Below are 18731 nucleotides of genomic sequence, written 5' to 3'. Positions count from 1 at the left end.
TTTATCTATGTACATCTATGTGCATGTAGTGTTGGGCTAAACTAAAGCTGCCCTCCGGGCACTCCCACATTTTAGCGCGCCTCTCGGCTCATGTGTCGCAACGAAATCCCAGCACTTCTAACAAAGTGCATGAACATTCTATTTTACATTTTATATACCCTGCAAACATGCTACAAGCAGTTGTTACACGTGTTAGTCTTTATTTAAGATTTAGAAGTTTTATGTACAATAGTAAAATAAAGTTCCTGTATTTAATCCATACAATCGATGTGATTTTCAGAATTTCCAGGACTTTACATATTAGATTGATTACTTTTGCCTGGTGAGAAGTTCAAACAGGTGAAATACTTCCTTAATAGGACAGTAAATTTGGGTTTCAGCTTCAAATCGATGTAATTTTTAGCATTTCTATCACCTTTTTAATTTGATTGATAATTTGTACCCGAAGATTTTTTTAAGCAGATGATATATTAATAACTTCGAAAGTTAGATTACATTTTAAAAAGTTACAAAGTTCTGGATGGCCCTTAATAGAGGTGGCTGGAAAATGTACTTTCTATAAATATAACTTATACCTGTTTAAAGTAAAGGTTGGTTTTTCTTATAGTTTTTCTGATTTGGGCTGCATAAATCATGAAATTAAAAAGATATAAAATTAGGTTTAATAACCCATTACTTAGAACGATGATATAAATTAGTTTGATATATTTCATTAACAGGTTATTTTAACCGACCGATCAGAATATTATTGTTTTTAGTTTTAAATTATGAATATATGAGAAGCTCAAATAATATAAATATAGCTGTTAGATAATGGAATTTTCCCTAAATTAATGTGCACACCCAATACTGAGAATGATAATAATGAAATTTATATTATTTTAATGATGATAATGAAATATAAAATATTTGTTGATAATGAATTATATGTTATAAAAAAATTGTGAATATTTTAGATTAAATAATATTTCTGATGGTTTGGTAACACTTAAATATGGTTAGCTCTTGGCTTAAGAACTTGATTCAAATTTATTTTAATTAAGAAAATTTAATATTAATATTCCAGTGCAGGGTATATTCCAGTCAACACTCAATTATTTTATGTGTACAACTCTCTCTACTTTATTTTAGCTGCATATTTTCTGGGATTTTGTTGGCTCTGGGACTTTGAGATTTTAGGAGCGATTTCTGCCTGGCAGCCTTGTTAGAATACTTGGTATATTAAATTCTGTGCAAATACCTTTGCATTTTACTATTCTTCTCTCTTGCCTTCTTTTCTTTGGTGGTTTTCTTACGCTTTTCAAACTGCACTTTGATGTCAAATGCGTTTCGTGCAATTTTCCACTGAGTCACTTCGTGCTGTCTTCATTTTGTGATAACGAGTATAAAATTTGCCTTTGTCAACTTGTCTGCCTGCTTGTGAGGTGGCGCATTTCCGCTTCCGTTGGCCTAGCGCACATCCTTATCCGCCATCTTATGCTGCTGCGCTATGTCCTTCGTGGCTGTCGTCCTCGGCAGCTGCACTAAGCCCCGGCTAATGCATATTTGTGCAAGGGCTTTCCATGTAGCTGACGTTAAATTAATTTCCGCTAAAGAAATTTTAATCTTCGTCTCTCTCCTCCCCAGCTTTTTACAGCTTATTGGCATATTTTAGATAGTAAAAAAATTGTCTTCCCTGGCTGATTTAATAAGCTTAGCGGCTGTCGCATGAACGAGATTTTAATATGCAAAAGTTGCACTTTAGAAACGTGGAATGCATAATTTTTATTTAAGAGCCATAAATCCTTAAGAGCTGGCAATTTTTACCTACGCGGTTATTCGGACAACAGAGTCCGAGTTCGTATCTTGGGGTATGTATGTATATTGTATGAGATTAAGGAATATCTAACCGAAAGGTAACAATTTGTAGACATTTAGCTTTGGCGAACCCACTTTATATATTCTTTGGTATTATTTTTGGCCTAAGAATCTTTTCAGTGAGACGCAGAGAAATCTTTTAACATTTCTGTAGCGCATAAGTTTTTATGAGGGTCAAATATTTATTAGATGCTTCTCCCTGTCAAGCACCTTAACTCTTGCAGCGTGTTGACCCATCGTTATTGTAGTTTTTGGTACATGTGCCTAGAAATTCGGTTAAAATAGATTCTACGGCCAGAACTAACGGCCGTCCATACTTCAGTACCTCGGATCTGTCTATTAAACATCCAAGTAACTCTCTCTCTCTGTCTCTCTCTGTCGCTCTTTCACCCTCTTTCTCTCTCTTTCGCTCTTTCACACTCTCTCTAGAATAATGCTTTTTATTTTTCTCAGTATTTTTTTGCTTCTTCTTCTTAAAAATATATCAGCTCTACGGCCTAAACTATTTAAATTTTGATTTCTTTTTGAAGAATTTCTTAGTATTTTGAGATTTTTTAAGAACGTTGCGAATTGTTTGTAAAATGTACCCTTCGCTCTTCACATTTTAAAGTTTATCGCTTAACAGGTTTACTTACCCAATAATTTTCGCTTTAGTTCAGATATTGTAGATATCCTAACGTGAACATAAATCCTGGCAGTTTGTTAAGCAAATTCTTCACAACTCACATGCATAACTTTCCAAGAGTTTTCTTTAACAATTCTCAATTTGAATTGATTTTGCACTTAAGGACACTTTTTGTCTGGTCGTTTGTTATTTTTGTTAATTGTAGAGTTTCGTTCGCTCTTGGCATTCACCGCGTGCCTTATGGTCAAAATTCATAGAGGCCTACAGTGGATACCAGGAGAAAAACGTACCAAACGACGGCACTCACGAGTCCTGAATGTTGGCAGGACATGAAAAACACCAAACCGGAACATGCGTAATGAGATGCAAAAACAGCTGATGATCGCACGCAGCACACTCAAAAGGCGAATGTCCTTCGCATCTAAAGGCTTTTCGGGCACACGAGGCCCCAGTTAAGCCATTGACCCAGGCCACATTAATGCGTCGCCGAATCGAACCGGTTTCAAGCAGCACTTGGGAACATTTTTATTTTTGTTTTGTTGTGGCACAATTTACGTATTGGTCCTTTTGCGGGGAGCTCCGTTCCTTGCCAGCGCCGCGATCGTACTGCTCGAATTGTTGAACGCGCAACGCTACAAAACTCTCAGCCCGGGCAGAGCCTTAAGTAGTTGCGATCCCACCTTTTAGGGGTTGATCTCGGCGCACGGTAACAGGATCAGCAGCAGCAACGCTCTCCCTCGCCCAGAGCCGAAATCCGGTTTTTGGTCTCATTTGGCTTAGGCTTTGGGCTATGCGGCCGGGCAGCTGCTTGCCAAAAAAAAAAAAAAAACTAGAAGAGAAGCAAAATTTGATTCAAACATGCATTGGCTTAGGACATACGCAACGAGAGCGCCCGCTGCTCCTAGTTATTGTTATCCTTGCTGATTTTATGATTGTGTGTGTGTGTGTATTTGGTGTGTGTCCCCTTTGCCTTTATTGTTGCTGGCGTTTATGGCGTTGCAAATGCATTTTTATATCCTGTTTATGTGCGCGCGTTTTTATCAATGGAACTCTGATTTTATACCCTTCGCACGCCGCAGGACGAGAGGGTGTCCTGGCCTCGGCCCAGCAGCTGAACTGCACTAACGGTTCGTCAACATCGAATGCTGCATGTCATCCATAGACTTTAAGATCTTGATGGTTTCTTCAACTTCAACAGTTATTATATAGTTTCTTTTATGTTCCTTTGTAATGTTATGTCGATTCTTCAGTGCAGATACGCATAATTGTTATATAAGGTTACAAAAAAGGGTTCGTTTTTTGTTATGGCATATATAAGATGGAAATCTGTTAAATTATTCTACTATTATATTTTTGTTGCTACGTCTAATCATAATATTAGTATATCAATCAAAATCAATTTAGTTAGTTTAAACATTTATATACCCTGAACCCATTAAAAATGGGTATAAGGGTATATTGTATTTGTGCAAAATCCAAATGTATGTAACAAGCAGATGGAAGCTTCTCCGACCCCATAAAGTATATATATTCTTGATCAGCACCAATAGCCGAGTCGATCTAGCCATGTCCGTATGTCTGTCTGTCCGTTCGTCCTATGTATGAACGCAAGGATCTCAGAACCTATTAGAGCTAGAGACTGAAATTTGTGATATAGGTGCTCGTAGTGCCTGCGCAGATCGAGTTTGTTTCCGATAATCAATAACTTACTCTGTTTCCAAGCAATCGATAAAAATTGATATCGATATCCTGTTTTTTTGGGCGATTTTGGTTAACAAGAGCTAGAGTCACCAAACTTGACATATAGCTTATAAAACAGAATATATATATGCATTTGATGTTGAAGGAAGAGGGTTCACGGTATCCCCTAGTCGGGAGCTCCCGACTAGAACCTCTTACTTGTTCTTAATTTTAATGAAGTGTTGGGCTGGATTTAAATGAAAATCTTCACAAGGCTATTACATCATTGAACTGCCGCATATATACTTTTTTTTTAGTATCCAAATATATTGGATAAAAAAAGATAAGTTTGAAGTACAAAACAAAACAGCATCTATGTTCAAAGTACAAGATACCCAGCATCTAGAGTCAGCCAATAACTATATAATCTCTGTAGTATGGAGAACTATAAGTTTAATACAGTTGATTAAATTATAAAGGCAGCTAGGCACATATATTAAATTATGGACGACAACTGCTGCTTTTCGATCAATAGTAAAAACACACAAAAACACACAAATCAGAGCGCATCTGGAAAATGTGCACACTAGAGCGAGTCAGTGAAGTCAGATGTGCGGAGAGTATTGCGGGGCGGAGGCACCAAAACAAAAGTATAATGCGCATTGTTGTCAGCAGCGACAGCAGCTGATCGAACGAACAGCCAACAAACTGACAACAACTGCCAATTGAATAGAGGCCCCTAAAGTAGAATGAGTACAGACCGTCAGACTGCCAGTCCGTCAGCCCAGCAGCTCGTGGCCCGTGACACACATTTGCGCCCGACCAACATAGGCGGCTGCATTGGATTGGATTTTTTCACTTTTCCCTTTTTGGGTAGAGCGAATTGGCGCCCCAAAAGGACACAATAACAATAGGAAAATGCCAGGAAACGTTTCACAGAGCCGTTCATGAAAATTGCATCAACTCGGCAGCTGTCAACTGAGTCTTGGCTCATGCCAAAAAAAAAAAAACTAAACTGAAATAACAGCTGAGTGCCCAAGCGGCTGCTCTCAGAAGCGTCTATTGATTTTAGCTGTTGCTATTTAAAATGCTTGTGTCAGTCGCCTTTTAATCGATTGTCAGATGCACAACGCTTCAATGAGCATGCATTCGCACACACACACACAGTCAACCACATCATACACTGAGCTATAAAAATAATATGCATCTCTCAAATATCTAGCTAAAAGTATCTCGACTGGGCAAATGACGCGTCACATCATAAACTTGTGGCAAGCCGCCAGAATCAAAGTCAAAGTGTGCATAAGGCATATGCAAAAAACAAACCCCGAGTAAAAATACACTGCAAACAAAACATAGCTAAAGGAAATCTAAATAAATTTAACCCCCGAACTATTTCGGAATGGAAATTCTACTATAAGAATAGTGGACCTTATAAGTAGGTTAGGGCACAAGGTTCACTATATTTCAAGCCTATTCAATAGGCCTTCTCAATAGGGCTACGTCTTTCCGGGTCCGGACTACTATAACATAAAGATATATTGCAAATAATCGCTCAAATAATAACTTTCTTGTATTTCGAAATATACTAACTAAATCTTGGCATATCCAAGTACTAACAAGCTCCTTATATATGAGGGAAATCTTTTGAACATCTGGCTACTATATCATATACTATATCATATAGCTCTATAGAAGGTCGTTAAATGAGTATTTGGATGGAAAATTCGTACTTTTTTATATACTTTGAACAAACTGCATTCACGAGCTTCAACATTCTTCACGTATTTCAGTTAAACCTTAAGCGAAATTTCTACAGGGTTATCTTATTATTTATTTATTATTGAAGCATCTTTGATCTATACGATAAAGCCTTTTATTGGACTCTTAGACCGCTCTATATTCTAATAAAGAGAAGATTGTTTCAGTCTTGGGTTTAAAGTAAGACATCTTGAGTGTAGATGACTATTCTAAGAGTCTCCATATTATCGTCTATATTTTATATCGATATAAATCACAAATCCTTAACTGTAGCTCGAAATAAATATCCTAACAACTAATTTTCACAACTAGCCGTTCTATAGAACATCTTATCATATTACAAATGCAATATACTTTTTCTCAGTGCACTCATATTGCTTGAGCTTATTTTGTTTTGCTTTGCTGACTGCTGCTGTGGCATAGAAATTTTTATGCCTGTTCTCTTGTGGCGTTTATGTATGCACGCACTCACACACACACAGATACACGTTGACACAGACATGCAAATGGTGTCCTGTTCGCAGTCTAGACCCCGGTCTCGTATATCCCCCAATGCAAAACTGTCTCAATGGCTGGCAATTAGCTGCTGCTGCTGTTGTTGCTCTGCAGTCGCATTGCTGTCATATGAGCACTTAAACATGATTTTAATGTCAATGGTTTCCACGCTTCGCCATATTGCCACAGACTTAACTAGAGAGAGAGAGTGAGGGAGTGAGAGGGATAGAGATAACGAGAGAGAAAGGGCAAAGCAAAGCAAAGGACAACGAGCGACAGTTTGTTTGCACGCAAGGAAGATGAAAGTGTTAGAGGTCGTAGCACCTCTTCTATTTTTTTTTTTTTTTTATAGATTTTTCCCCCTTTCCAAGCTGAGGTAATGTCCTACCGTTAGGTGTCACGGCTGCTGCAGTCGTTTGCTTGTTTAATTTGCTGTTAAAGAAACGAAGGGAAAGAGCTGCTCTTCAGTTCTCTGCTAGCTGCTGTTATTAAAGTAGTTAAGACTTTTAAGGTTGAATATCCTTTAAATGATTTAAACTTTTAGATAAAACGCTTGTTCGCTTGTTGTCTGTATTCTGATGCCTTGGCCACAAAATATAAATGTATTTTTTTTCGCTTAAATGTTGGTTAAACAACTTTAAGTTTTAGGCCCATTTGATTTATTATATTTTTTAAAAATTGTTCTCTAGAGTAAGCTGTTGACATTACTCCAAACTATACTCTCTAGTAAACTATTCGATAAGTTCAACTGTTCTATTCTATACAATAATTTACTTTTAGTATACTATACCATTCTATACTATACTTTACTATACTTCAATCCTATACTATCCTATACAAAACTATCCCATACTATACTGTAGTATACTATACTATGCTATACTATACTATGCTATACTATACTATACTATACTATACTAGTCTATACTATACTATACTAGACTATAATACTATACTATACTATCCCATACTTTACTAAACTCTAAATTTCTATACTTTATATTACTATGCTATACTATAATAAACTATCCCATACTATACTTTAGTATACTATCCAACACTCTACTATAATATTCTACACTAACCTATACTATCCTATACTATCCCATACTATACTTTACTATACTATCCTATACTAGCTAACACTATACTGTAGTATTCTATACTTACCTATACTATCCTTTACTGTACCATTCTTTACTATACTCTACTATTTTATACCAAACTATCGTACTACTATTACTATTCTATACTATGCTATACTATAATATACCAATTATACTATACTCTGCATTCTATAAGCCCAAATTATGCATTTTATTTAGTTTTTTTTTTATAATATAATATAATTTCATTTTACTAAAGCGCATATCAAGTCAGTGAAGAATATCTTTGTAATAGAAAAACTCAAACTCAATTTACTTGTGGCTAAGTTTTCAGCTTAAAGACGCAAACTCAATTTACTTGCGTCAAACTTCCAAGTTTCAAAAAACTGCAATGGAAAATGTCTTTATCAGTAAAGTAAAAATTAAGCTGCCTGCAAACAAAGCCCAAAGCAACGCGAACAAACTCAAAGTAAAAGAAAAATTTAAAAGAAAAGTAAATAAAAAGCGCAGCAAGCAAATTTTCAACGCCAGCCAAGCGTAAGAGATAGAGAACGGACCAACTTGAAAAGAATATTTGCAACGCTCTTTATGCAGAGCACGTATATGTATTTTTTATATATTTTATGCAAAATTTGCACACCGTACAGCAAAGCTTGGGTAAGGACAAACGAGCAGCACAAATATGTTATATCCTTTCGCGCACCGAACAACAACAACAACAACAAGGACAACAACCTGCCATTAATGCTCGCATATGTACACACCCAAAAGCTGCTTCTACAAATCATCTAAAAGCATCCTCTGCGCCCCTCCGGCACCTCAGCCGCAGCCTTAGCACACAAAAAAGAAAAATGGAAGGAAAAAAAATATTACGAGTATTTTTGGGTGCGGTCCTTGACATCGCGTACGACGCATGACACTCGCCTGCCTGCTCCTTGTCTGTGCTTGAGATTCGCAGGGTTCGCTGTTCGTTCCGAATTCACGATGAACTCGATTTTACGACGGCACCCGCCATCAACCAACACAGGCACAGGCACACGGACACGGACACGGACACATATACAGCAGCAGGCGATGCCGATGCTGTCCAGAGAGACTCATGAGTGTCAGCACTGAGTCAGCCTGTGTGTGAGTAATTGTAGTTGTAGTTGTCAGCCACACGCCCACGCAGAGCCACACACCAACACTTAGAGCCTGCAAAATTTGGTAACTCACACAAAGGCCCCAAGGCAACTCTCTAACTTATTTATTAGTGGGAATTGTTTGCGAAATGTTCGCAACCCCAAACGAATTCTTCATAAAGAGCGAGCCATCAATTAATTAGATATCTAGATTGTCTTTGTTCGTTACTTATTTAATTTTAATTTATGTATATAGTTATTTATTTAAGTAAGATATATACTCTTGAAGCTATTTTAATCCTATAAATTCTATACAATTTTCTGACTAGATATTCGAGCCAATTCAGCATTCGGTACCAGTCTCATAATTCAAGTAATTAACTGGAATCTAAATATCTATCAAATTTTGTAGATCTTTTAAGATGAAATTTGGGAAATATTTGCATATTTTATGTAAGCAAGAGATAAGTTAATACTTAATAAATTTTGCTGAGAAGTTAAGAAATATTTCTTATTCCCTTCAAATTTAATTAAATCTTACATTTATTAGGAAATTAAAAACTCAGAATTTTCTAAAATTAAAGCTTATATTATGTATAAAACAATTTCTCAATTATTGTACGATTTTATATAATATTCACTTATAAAACTAGCTCAAAATATGATATAAAAAAATTTTAAAAATTTATTTAAATTCAAAAACCCTAAATTATATTTAAACTCAAATCGAGAAACAAAGGTTATACAACTTAAAGTTAGTCGGATATATATATATATCTAATATATTCATATGCTATAAGATGTATTACAATTCATACTCACTTTATAAACTTGTCATTAATTATTATTATTTATTATAACAATCAAGCTGATGATATTTATTGAACAACAACAACAAGAACAACAACAAGAACAACAACAATGACAACACCAAAAATTTGACAGACATATAGTAGACGTAGTATATTCCATTACAACATCAAGTACATACCCAATTGGCGTTACGACGCGCACTTTCAACGAAACGTTCGTTAAGTTTTTGATTATATATTTTTCTGATTTAAAATTTTACTAATTTATTTAAGCTCTGTTAAGTGATTGCGGCTTTAGTTGTTGACACTTTTTATGTTTAAAATTATTATGGCATTTATTTTGTTTTTTGTTTTTTGATTACACACTGTTTCACTTTTGATCGATTTACTGCTTTTCTTTATCTTTCTTTTATATCTGGGATTTTTCCAGCTCGCTGTTTGCAAAAAATTGTGTAGCTGTCGGCTTTGGTTGCCTAATTAAAATTGATTATGGTCCGAGTCGTTTTTAAGTTTTTGGAGTTGTGTGCGTGTGGGTGTGTGTATGTGTGTGTGTGTGTGTGTGTCGCTCTGTCTGGTCTCATGCTTTGTGCCTTACAAGCTCCTCTATCTTAATGTTTGCTCCAGGGCAGAAGTTTGTGTGCAGTTTTTACTTGGTCCAGTGTCGAGTGTCGCGTTGTCTCTGGCGTTGTTCTGATTTTGCTTTCTTTTGTTTTGCCTGCCTGCCTGCCATTTGTCAACTACAAGTGTGAGTGTCTGTATGTATGTTTGTGTGCGCGGCTATATATGTGTGTGTGTGTATTAGCAGCAGCAGGATCAGTTAGTAGCCGTGGCAAACGTGGATCGCTGAGCGTGGTTACGTGTGTAAGCGCAGCACCAAGCGCACTAGTTGACGCCTAAACGTCTACTACGAATTGCGTTTGTTGTAGCGAACCCCAATTTCGAAAAATTCCAAATGGCGGCACACGCACACAAGTGTAAAAGCAGCAGCAGCAGCCGCAGCCTCAGTCGCCGCAGCAGCTGCAAACGCGCGCGCAGCGGCAGCATCCGGAGCAGCGGCAGCTCTCAGCTCTCAGTTAGCTGCTTGTGATTTATGTACAAAATGGCAAAAGCAACAACAAAATAATACAAAATACACTCACACACAGACACATGTATATATGTACGTACATACAGCATCCGACACACTCGTGTATGAGCTGCGCTGCTCGCAGCAGCGACTTAATCCCAGTTCTGTCCTGTTTTTGGGGGTGGCATTGCCAAGCTCCCGGCTTGGCCTGCTGCTGCCTCTTTTTATTACATAGTTGCTTATATATAAGCAGTGTATATATATCTAAATATGTGTGTGTATTTGAGTGCGCGCACACACACACACACACGCGAGCAGACTGTTGCTGCCGGCTTTCGATTTTGAGTTACTTTTGCTGATAAAAGCTTTCTTGAGTGAGTTTTTTTTTCTCATTTGCCTGGATAATTCAATGTTTGCTTGCTTTTAATTTCAATATAGATCGAAAATTTAAAACAGCTTAAAATTTAATTTGAAGTACTAAGCCTGATATGCGGCTACACATGTGCAAATAATTCATTCTGAAGGACATGCTCTTAGTCCCAGTCACAATACGTGCCCTCTCTCTCCTTTCTATGCATAATTTAACTGTTAATCTAGCCCAGCTGCGCTCTGACCGCATTGAAACTAGCTTTAAACTAGCTTTGTTATTTGTATGCCATATTTTCTTTAATTATTTAATCAAATGTAACTTTCTAAATAGCGCTATCTCGCTTACACGCAGCAGCCAAAAGCTTTGCAATGGCCAGGCCTAACTTTTGCTCAAAGCTTTGCGCAAAAAGCGCTTTCGATTCTAACCATTATATATATATATACGGGCTGAGAGAAAGTTGGCAAACAGCATCTCTGCTTTTACCTCCATCCAAGGTGAGAGTAAAACTCTGCCACAGAGATAACAAAAACAGGGATATGAAGAAGAAGCACAGCAGCAGCAGCAGAACGGCAGCAGCGGCAGCAGCATAATAAAAATCCATTTTTATAGTCCCGGCAACATCGCAGCCGCTGCCGCTGCCACTGCCGCTGCCGCTTCTGCGGCAGGGACACACACACAAACCACCCCGCCGACAAAAAAAAAAAAGATTTACTGACATGGGCCAAGGGAGGTCACGGGGTGTTACTACTCCTTGCTCCTGGGGTGGCGCTGCCAAAATGTATGAAATTTTACTGCCTGCCAACGTCAACAGAAACTTCAAACTTTTGCCGCTGCCGCCAGCTCTGCAGGCTGCGCGGCTGCGGCTGCGGCTGCTGCTGCGTGAGCGCGTGGAATGTTGCCATATGCCGCCATATGTACATCTATACATATTAAATGCTGCTCTCTGCTCTCCCATATATACCTCTCTCACTCTTTCTCTGTCACACACAAACTTTGCCTCTCACTAGCATTCTGTGCGTGTGTGTGTGTGTGCGGCTGTGTATGTGTGCGAGTTGTTTGCGTAGTACGCTGGGTACAGTCAGTCGCTGCTACCAGCAGCAGCAGCAGCAGCAGCAGCAGCAGCAGCAGCAGCAGCATCATCACCAGCCGCAGCAGCGACGCTCTCAACGACTGCGACGTCGACAGCAGCAATAATGTCCGTCCCTTTATCCCAAGCGTCCAGACGTGCAGACTTTTGACTGTGTGGGGTGACCACTTTTTCGTGCTTGACGATGCTGCTGCCTGCTCTTGCCGCCTGCCGCCTGCTGCCTGCTCCTGCTGCTTGTTGTTTTTGTTGCTGCTGTTTCTTTGATTGCCATAAACAGGGTGCCACAGTTGACAGTCTGACAAAGTAAGAGATAAGACTTCAAAATACTTAAAATAATTTACCAATGCTAAGCTAATTAAGCCGTTATATTAAACAGCTTATTGCCCGACTGAAAAACGGACTGAATGTTGGCTAAAAAGAGTGTTTTACATTAGCCTAGCTGTTGTAAAAAAAGAGGGTGAAAAATGGGTGGAAAATAATTGTTCAAAACTAATTATGTTTTATCCAAAAGGCCGTAAGGTAATCGTTATGAAAGTTCATTGAAAGCGTTATTTACACCTTCAATCATTCATCCGTGCATGTTCTATACACAACAATTAAATTTTGGTACGAAACACCCTGTACGTAAAGAAATTAAAAGGACAACTGCAGGGCTAGTCAAGCATAGCGGTAATAGAAACAAACTATATGTAGCACCCTGTAGTTAGATATTACTGTGCACTGAAAGTTTTGCTACGCTTGCAACACCCTGTATATGCAAAATACAATGTTCAACAATGTCTAATAGGCAGCAATTTTGATTTAATAAAGCCAAAATCAATGTACAATCTGCATAACAATGTGCATACAAATTCACTGCTGCCAAAACGAATGGTGAATTTACATTGAACAACACCCTGTATTGGGCCATATTTAAGTTTAACAAGTACATAAGCACTTGGCTTCAAGCACATAAACAGCGAAATGGAATTAAGTTTGCATAGCAAAGAACATAAACTGCTACAATTACAATAACAAGGGCCTTAGACGACACCAAATTGAAACTAGTGTAAAACAACAACAACAAAGATAACAACACACCAATAGACACACACACACACACACACACATTGCACATACATGCACAAGGCTGCAAAACTTATTTTTTGCCAATGGCAATGAAAATAAAACAGAGAAAAAAGCACTAGAGAAAATAAAAAGGAAAATAACAGAGTATGTAATTTATAATATCCTTTGTGCGCGGCTGCTTTCTGCTTGTGAAAAGTGAAAATAAGTATGTGCATGTGTGTGTGCTTGTGTGTGTGTGTGTGTGTGTGTGTGTGAGTCGCTTTCTGTTGTTTGTAAATGTCAAATACTTAATGCCACACACACAAACACACTTAGAGCTGCTGTCGCGCTTGTCGTTTGTGCCGGGCAAATAGTTAAAACTAAAATAAATTTAGTTGTGTGCGCATACACACACACACACACACACACGCACGCAGACAGCAAGAGATAGCGGCAGCCGCCATTTTGCTGCGCGCCCTTCGTGCCTTGCCCGCGCTGATAAGTATGCAATGGTTGTGTTTGGCTTGGCCCGTTTGGCTGCCGCACAAAATCTCATTATATTTGTTTTATTTTATTTGCTGCCTCATCGTCATTTTCTTCTTCAGCTGCTGCTTCTATTTTGCTGTTACTTCTATTTTCTTTTTGTTTGTTTGTTTTTTCCTTAATACCCTGCACTCATTGTAAATGGGTAACATAGGGGTATTATAAAGTAAAACAACATCTCACACCTAGAATGCCAAATTTTGATTTCCATGGTATGGAATTACTTTAACATCGATTTTCAGACGAGTTTAGTGAGCTTCCTCGTTTTTAATCAATTAATAAGCTTCGCATAGGGAATATACATATTATTCAGTTTTTGAAAATCTACTTTGCTTCTCAAGTTATTTAAAAAATATTCTCCTAATTCCTGATTTTTTGTTTTAACATATCTTAAAATGCATTTTGTATGGCCTAAGTATTGTTTGCTTATGATCATATTTGTTACAGAAGCTGGAGGCTGGGTACAGGGTATCTTCTGTTCAGATGCTCTCGACGAGAGAACGTTATTGTGTTTTTTTTCCCTCCATTCTGTTTTTATGTCTATTTCTATGGTTTGACCAAAGTACTTTTGTGTGTATACGCAACTGACTTTGGCCAGTTGACCGCCCTCAGCCCCGCCCTCAGTCCCGCCCATGGCATTGTCATCTACTTACTTACTACTTACTGCGTGCTTAGTTATTGTTTTAGTGTGGCCTTTTGTTTCAAAATTATTAACAATGGACGTTGCCAAGTGAAAGGTGCTTGGACGTTGAAGCTGGTGGCGGGAGGCATGGGGCGGGCCAGGCAGCAATGCTTTTAATAGCATTTAATGCACCTGTACACACGTACACACGCACACACACGCACACCAGAAGTTAAGGAGCTTTGTTCTTTGTTGGCATTGTCCTACTGCAACGGCTGCAGCACTTAATAAAGACAGAGTGTGAGTGAGAGTGAGAGAGAGAGCTATAAAAGCAACAACAGCCTCAGCATCAGTTTTATTATCATCATCATGGCTATGTTCATGATTAAAGCACATAAGCGGCTTTATAAATGCTATTTTTTTCGCTGTGCTTGTTCATTAATTATTTATTTTATTGTCGCTTCAATTTCACTCATCCCCCCAGCTTTTTGTAGCCCAGTTTATTGGTGCATTCAAGCTTAACGGCAAATAGCGCAATTATTAAATTATTTTCTAAATTTATAATAATATGTCAAAAGCATTTTTTAATTATACGAATTGTTTTTAGGTATTAATTAATTTGATATATTGTCAAAATTGAATATGTATTCTCAGCTTGTGCGTAATATACAGTCATATACAGATTTACCAGACAGCTTAGCTACCTAATAAATATTTGGCAGAGAGGTAAAATTGCAGCGTTGCCATCTCGCCTTAATATATACGATTTCTATAGCTTCAATTGGCATACAAAGTGATGCCACCTTGCAAAATTGAGCACATATTGCAGGATTATGCATTTGAATATCGTTGTAGGATTGCCAGAATTTTAAAAATTTACATTAATATATAAAGCTTACAGGACAAGAGAATGAACAAAACCACACGCAACTCTTACCTGTTAATTGTAGCACGTTGATTGTAACATGAACTTTGACAAGAGCTTCCTAAAAATTAGCATTTAAAGTTTCTTGTGATTGCGTTTTCGCAAACATTTGAACTAACTTTTTGAAGTTGACCCTAAACAAAATCTGGTTTGCATAATAGTTGACTGTGGAAATGAAATTGTCGTGCTCACGATTCAGAATTTATAAAGCAGGCATTTGAGATGTATATACATACACACGTTCTGTTCATTTAGATTTTTAGATTTATTAAGTAAAGAACGTTTTTAACAAGCATTTCCAGTAGGTATCCATCACGGATTCCGTGCTCAACTATTTAAAATTGATCGCCTCAATCAATGACCGGGCAACAGTAGAACAGTTTTAACAATATATAATTCCACAAATCACAAGCTGTGGAAGTGAACGATAATATCATCTGCAATGGCTACAAAGCCGGTGCCATCCGGTCGCGTTAACCTATCGAATCTAGCCCTGGAGAATCGCATTGTCGGCGGCAAGTATCGGTTGCTCAAGTCGATTGGCAGCGGATCGTTTGGTGAAATCTATCAGGGCATTAACACGCAGGACGGCAAAGATGTGGCCGTCAAGATAGAGGCGATCGATGTCAAATATCCTTTGTTGCGCTACGAGGCGAAGGTCTACGAACAGATCGGGCCACATGCCGGACTACCCGCCCTCTTGCACTACGGCAGCGAGAAGCGCTTCAATGCGTTGGTCATGGAGCTGCTGGGTCCCTCGCTGGAGGATCTGTTCAACATGTGCAAGCGCCACTTCTCGCTGAAGACGGTCCTCATGCTCAGCGATCAGCTGCTGATGCGACTCGAGTGCGTGCATCAGCATAGCTTCATACATCGTGATGTCAAGCCGGATAACTTTCTGATGGGTTTGGGCAGGAACTGCAATAAGCTGTATATGATTGATTTCGGTCTGGCCAAGCGCTATCAGGATCCGGAACGCTGCCAGCATATACCCTATCGTGAGGATCGCAATCTGACAGGCACCGCACGCTATGCCTCAATCAATGCCCAGCGCGGCATCGAGCAGTCCCGTCGCGATGACTTGGAGTCGCTCAGCTATTGCATCATGTACTTCAACATGGGCAAGCTGCCCTGGCAGGGCATTGTGGCGCCCAATAAGCAGCAGAAATATGAGAAAATACTCGAGATGAAGCGGAGCATGTGCATCGATGAGATATGCAAATCGTGGCCCGTTGAATTTGCACTGTTCATGAAATATACACGCAATCTGCGCTTCCAGGATGAGCCCGACTATGTCTATCTACGCCAACTATTTCGTCTACTTTTCCGCACGCTCAATCATCATTTTGATCATGTGTACGATTGGAGTCACTTGCATCAGCAGCAAAAGGATCGTGAACGTGATCGCGATCGTGATCGCGACCGCGACCGCGACCGTGATCGTGACCGTGAACGCAATCGTCGCGATCAGCAGCTTGTCGAGTTGGAACTGAAGCGTCTTCGACGCAGCCGCACCGAACAGAACCGCACTCGTTTAGACATTGGCGATGGAATCAAGATCAACAAGCATCATGATGATAAGCAGCTGAAGTGATCAGCGTCCGCTCGGATAATTGAAAAAAAAATCTATTCCAAATTATTTAAGAGATCGATTTGCATAGTTTCATGTTAAATTGTTCAATGTTTAGAGTTCGTCTCACTGCGTTTTATTTGCGTTTGCATTTGCCCTTCTTTTTTTTTTGTAATATTCGGTGTGTATTTTTTGATACCCTTGCTGAGGTTCACGAAAAATGTAACGCATTGAAAGACGCTGCTCTATTTCCACGGAGCTTTCAAAATTCTTAATCAGCAACAGTTCAACCTATATATTTTTTACCAAAATAGTTTATACTCTCAAGCTGCCTAGACCCCAAAAGCTTTGCACTATATGACTTTTTGCTGCAGCTAGACATAAATATGTGAAAGTCGAACGGATCAAAAACTAGACGTAGAGCTTTTGAATAAAAACTTTTGTTATAAATAAAAAAAATGCCATCTACATAGAAATTCTCAAACATAAAGTTCGCGCAACTCGGAACAATATGTCAAAATAAAACAAAATTTTTTGTAATATAATTTAATTAAATTTTTGCTCCTGTTTAGTGTAGATCGAAAATGAAATTTTTCAAATAGAAAAAGTTTTTTATATTACCACTGCAGCTTAATGATATAGAGATCCGATCTGGCCTGCAACAAAATGACGTATTTATGCAAAGTTTCATGAGCACAGCTTTATCGACTTGGCATTTGAAGCTAATCAGGAAAATATATATGTATATATATATACAATATATATGCTTTCTGGAGATATTTTCCACGCATTACAAATTTCTCAATATTTTGCGTAAGCAAATAAATATTAATTTATAGTTGACAGAGTTATTTAGAAAGTTTATATTATTTTCATCAGGTATTAGGTTGCAACTAACTAAAAATAATTCGTTGGAAGACTTCATATGATGTACTTTAGTTAAAAGTTGCTTTGTCTAGAACTTTGTGAACCTCATCAAAAAAGCAGCTGTCAAATTGTCATGTAAACGCGACTTGCTGCCAGCATCAGTGGAAAGCATTCCAAAGACTATACCAAGTTTTTGCAGTTGAGGTGGGGTTTATTTTCGCTAGTTATTTATTGAGTGGCAGGCACACACACACACACACAAGCACACACGCAGAGAGCGAGCGCAGAACAGGTGAAAAAACACTTGCAAGTTATGCGAAAACAAAATAAATTTTATAGCAGCCATGACCCCCAGCAAACCCAACTTCCACACAATACACTGGCAAATAGTTTAGCTGCAACCGCAGTGGATAGCACGGCAGAGCATAAAAAAATAAAAGAAGAGAAATGTTTTTCGGTTTTTTTTTTTTGTTTTTCGCTCTGCCTGGGAAAAGTAAGTGGAAAAGTTTTTCTGACTTGACTGCGCTGCTTAGTTCTGTTAAAGACGGGGTCGCCGTGTCGCACCTGCTGCCAAATTAAATAGCAAAAAAAAAAAAGAAAGAAAGAAAGAAAAACATAAAAGAGAAATAAAGCTTAAGCATTGCAGAAAACTCAAACACAATACAGTGAAACAGGCAACTATGGCTATGACAGACGGGCAATTTCAATAATTTATGATGCCCGGCTTTGAACAACGGGCGGAAATCATTTTGACATTTTCCAGCAATTTTTCTTGCACTTGGAAAAACTTGGTCCTGCCGCTGCGAACGCAAAACATAATTAAGTGTCGTCTTGAGCGACCGCCCGCCTGCCAGTTGAAGCGACAAACAGTTGATAAACAGCAATAGCAAAAACAAAAAGCAAAACTGTTTTAGTCGGCAGTGCACGGTTGGGAGATACCCTGTAAATATGCACACACACACATTCTTGATTAACTTCGGAGCGTAAAGTCCGATCTATATGAAAATTTCAGTGCATCAATATGACAGCCAAATTTGTACACATACTCAAGCCCAAGCTTCATATTTTAAAATGACTGTTTTTATCAATTTTTATTGGGAATGGGGAATTTTCGAGTTATGCTCAAAACTGATATTAAACAATATTATAAAATATTAAAAATACAAATTACAAACGA

General features: G+C 38.3%; 1 protein-coding gene and 1 long non-coding RNA gene across 4 annotated transcripts in view; both read left to right on the top strand.

The window, feature by feature from the left end:
* LOC115760279 overlaps window positions 1–18731 on the top strand; it is a 96653-nt gene that overhangs the window by 52912 nt on the left and 25010 nt on the right. The gene's annotated exons all lie outside the window — the stretch shown is intronic.
* On the top strand, window positions 15352–17195 carry LOC115760275 (casein kinase I). The gene has a single exon (XM_030701546.1). The coding sequence runs from the start codon at window positions 15560–15562 to the stop codon at window positions 16709–16711; it is 1152 nt and encodes a 383-aa protein (XP_030557406.1). The 5' UTR covers window positions 15352–15559; the 3' UTR covers window positions 16712–17195.

The sequence above is a fragment of the Drosophila novamexicana genome, unplaced genomic scaffold (assembly GCF_003285875.2).
Source record: "Drosophila novamexicana strain 15010-1031.04,08,12 unplaced genomic scaffold, DnovRS2.1 tig00000387-arrow-pilon, whole genome shotgun sequence".
NCBI classification, from domain to species: Eukaryota; Metazoa; Arthropoda; class Insecta; order Diptera; family Drosophilidae; genus Drosophila; species Drosophila novamexicana.
The sequence above is the reverse complement of the archived record's forward strand: the minus strand, read 5'-3'. Positions and strand labels throughout refer to the sequence as shown.